Raw genomic sequence first — 1,422 nt, forward strand, 5'->3', positions numbered from 1 at the left:
CAGGGGCAGGCTGGATCTGCTCCCTCTTGGCTTTAAGTTGATCCATCAGGCTCCTTAGCTTCTGCATGCCCAGCTCACGTTTCTTGGCGGCTGCAGTGATTGGAGAGAGACTTGGAAATTAGAGTTGTTGTACAAAAACTCATCAGACTGGCCACACATGAAATAGTGCAAACATGAAGAAAAAATGTTTCTTGGCAGCTGCAGTGATTGGAATGACTTTGCATTTAGAATTGAATGTAATATACAAAATCACACTTTTGTACAGATGAAATAGTGCGAACATGAAGAAAAAAAAGTTTCTTGGTCGCTGCAGTGATTGGAGAGACTCAGCATTTAGAGTTGATATGATGTGCAAAAACGCATCAGAGCGGCCACAAGGAAAATACATGAAGAAAATACTCCAATCCATACCATATATGTTATATACAAACATTGGCTGTGGTGATTGGAGAGACTTGGCAATTAGAGTTGTTGTATTGTATTTTCTTGAATAAAGTACACACCCAAATTGAAATGTGCAGCCCTGCTTTGGTGCAATTGCGTGAGGGTATTTCGTTTGGTAAGAAAGCACCAAGACAACACCAATGTGTATGTTTTGCATCTTCTCTAGAAGCGTAGTTTCACCTTGCTTTATTTAGTAGATATAAGATGAATTAAAGAACAGAAACGGTTGAGATATATTAACAGTCAATCAGAAGACAATGACTGAGCAATATATGAAACTTAAAATGCTTGTAGTAAGCCAGGGCTTTAGCCAGCGTCCATTTTTCCGTCAATTGACGGAAATTTGCTGCGTGTGACGGAAAAATTTTAAAACCAATCCGTCAACTTTGACGGACAAAAATCTGATAAAACCTCCTTGGTGGAAGCTAGAGGCTGCTTGGGGACGCCGTCCACGGCCGTAAAAGCCACACACTGTTTGTTTTGCTATTGTTATGATTGTAGACAATGTGTGTCGGTGCCCTTTCGCATACGATAATCTCATTAAAACCCGTTTTTCAAGGTCTCAGTTCAGTTTCTCTATCTCCTGAAATAGTGTTTTTGCGACAATGGGAATTGGCTGACGGAAAAAAATGTCGAGCTGGCTAGAGCCCTGTAATAAGCTAACTATAGTGTAAGTCAGAATAAGACAACAGTAATTTGTCTGGACTTACCACAGACGGTTCCAGCGAGCTCAGCATTGGCCTCTTGGAAGGCAGCATCCGTACACCATACAGCTGAAGAAAACATGTTACGTTCAGTAAGATAATCTATGCCTCTATCATATTTATATCATTTAAGTACCCACCACACTCATATACTTAAGATCAGAACCATGTTCAGACCAAACCTTTTGGTTTGGTTGGGTTTGGCTATACAGATCTTCATTAGTGACTGTTATGTCACTATTCTTTTATTCTGGAGTCCGGGCCTGTGATTTGT

General features: G+C 40.4%; 1 protein-coding gene across 1 annotated transcript in view; it reads right to left on the minus strand.

Moving 5' to 3' along the window:
* Positions 1–4: 4 nt before the first annotated feature.
* LOC118425336 overlaps positions 5–1,422 on the minus strand; it is a gene marked incomplete at its 3' end in the record, with an annotated part of 51,819 nt that continues 50,401 nt past the window's right edge. The window contains exons 76-77 of the mRNA XM_035834145.1: positions 1,155–1,217; positions 5–90 (exon numbers count right to left, since the gene is read on the minus strand). Coding sequence (XP_035690038.1) covers positions 5–90; positions 1,155–1,217 — 149 coding nt within the window. The remainder of the gene's footprint in view (positions 91–1,154; positions 1,218–1,422) is intronic.

The sequence above is a fragment of the Branchiostoma floridae genome, chromosome 11, assembly GCF_000003815.2.
Source record: "Branchiostoma floridae strain S238N-H82 chromosome 11, Bfl_VNyyK, whole genome shotgun sequence".
Taxonomy (NCBI): Eukaryota; Metazoa; Chordata; class Leptocardii; order Amphioxiformes; family Branchiostomatidae; genus Branchiostoma; species Branchiostoma floridae.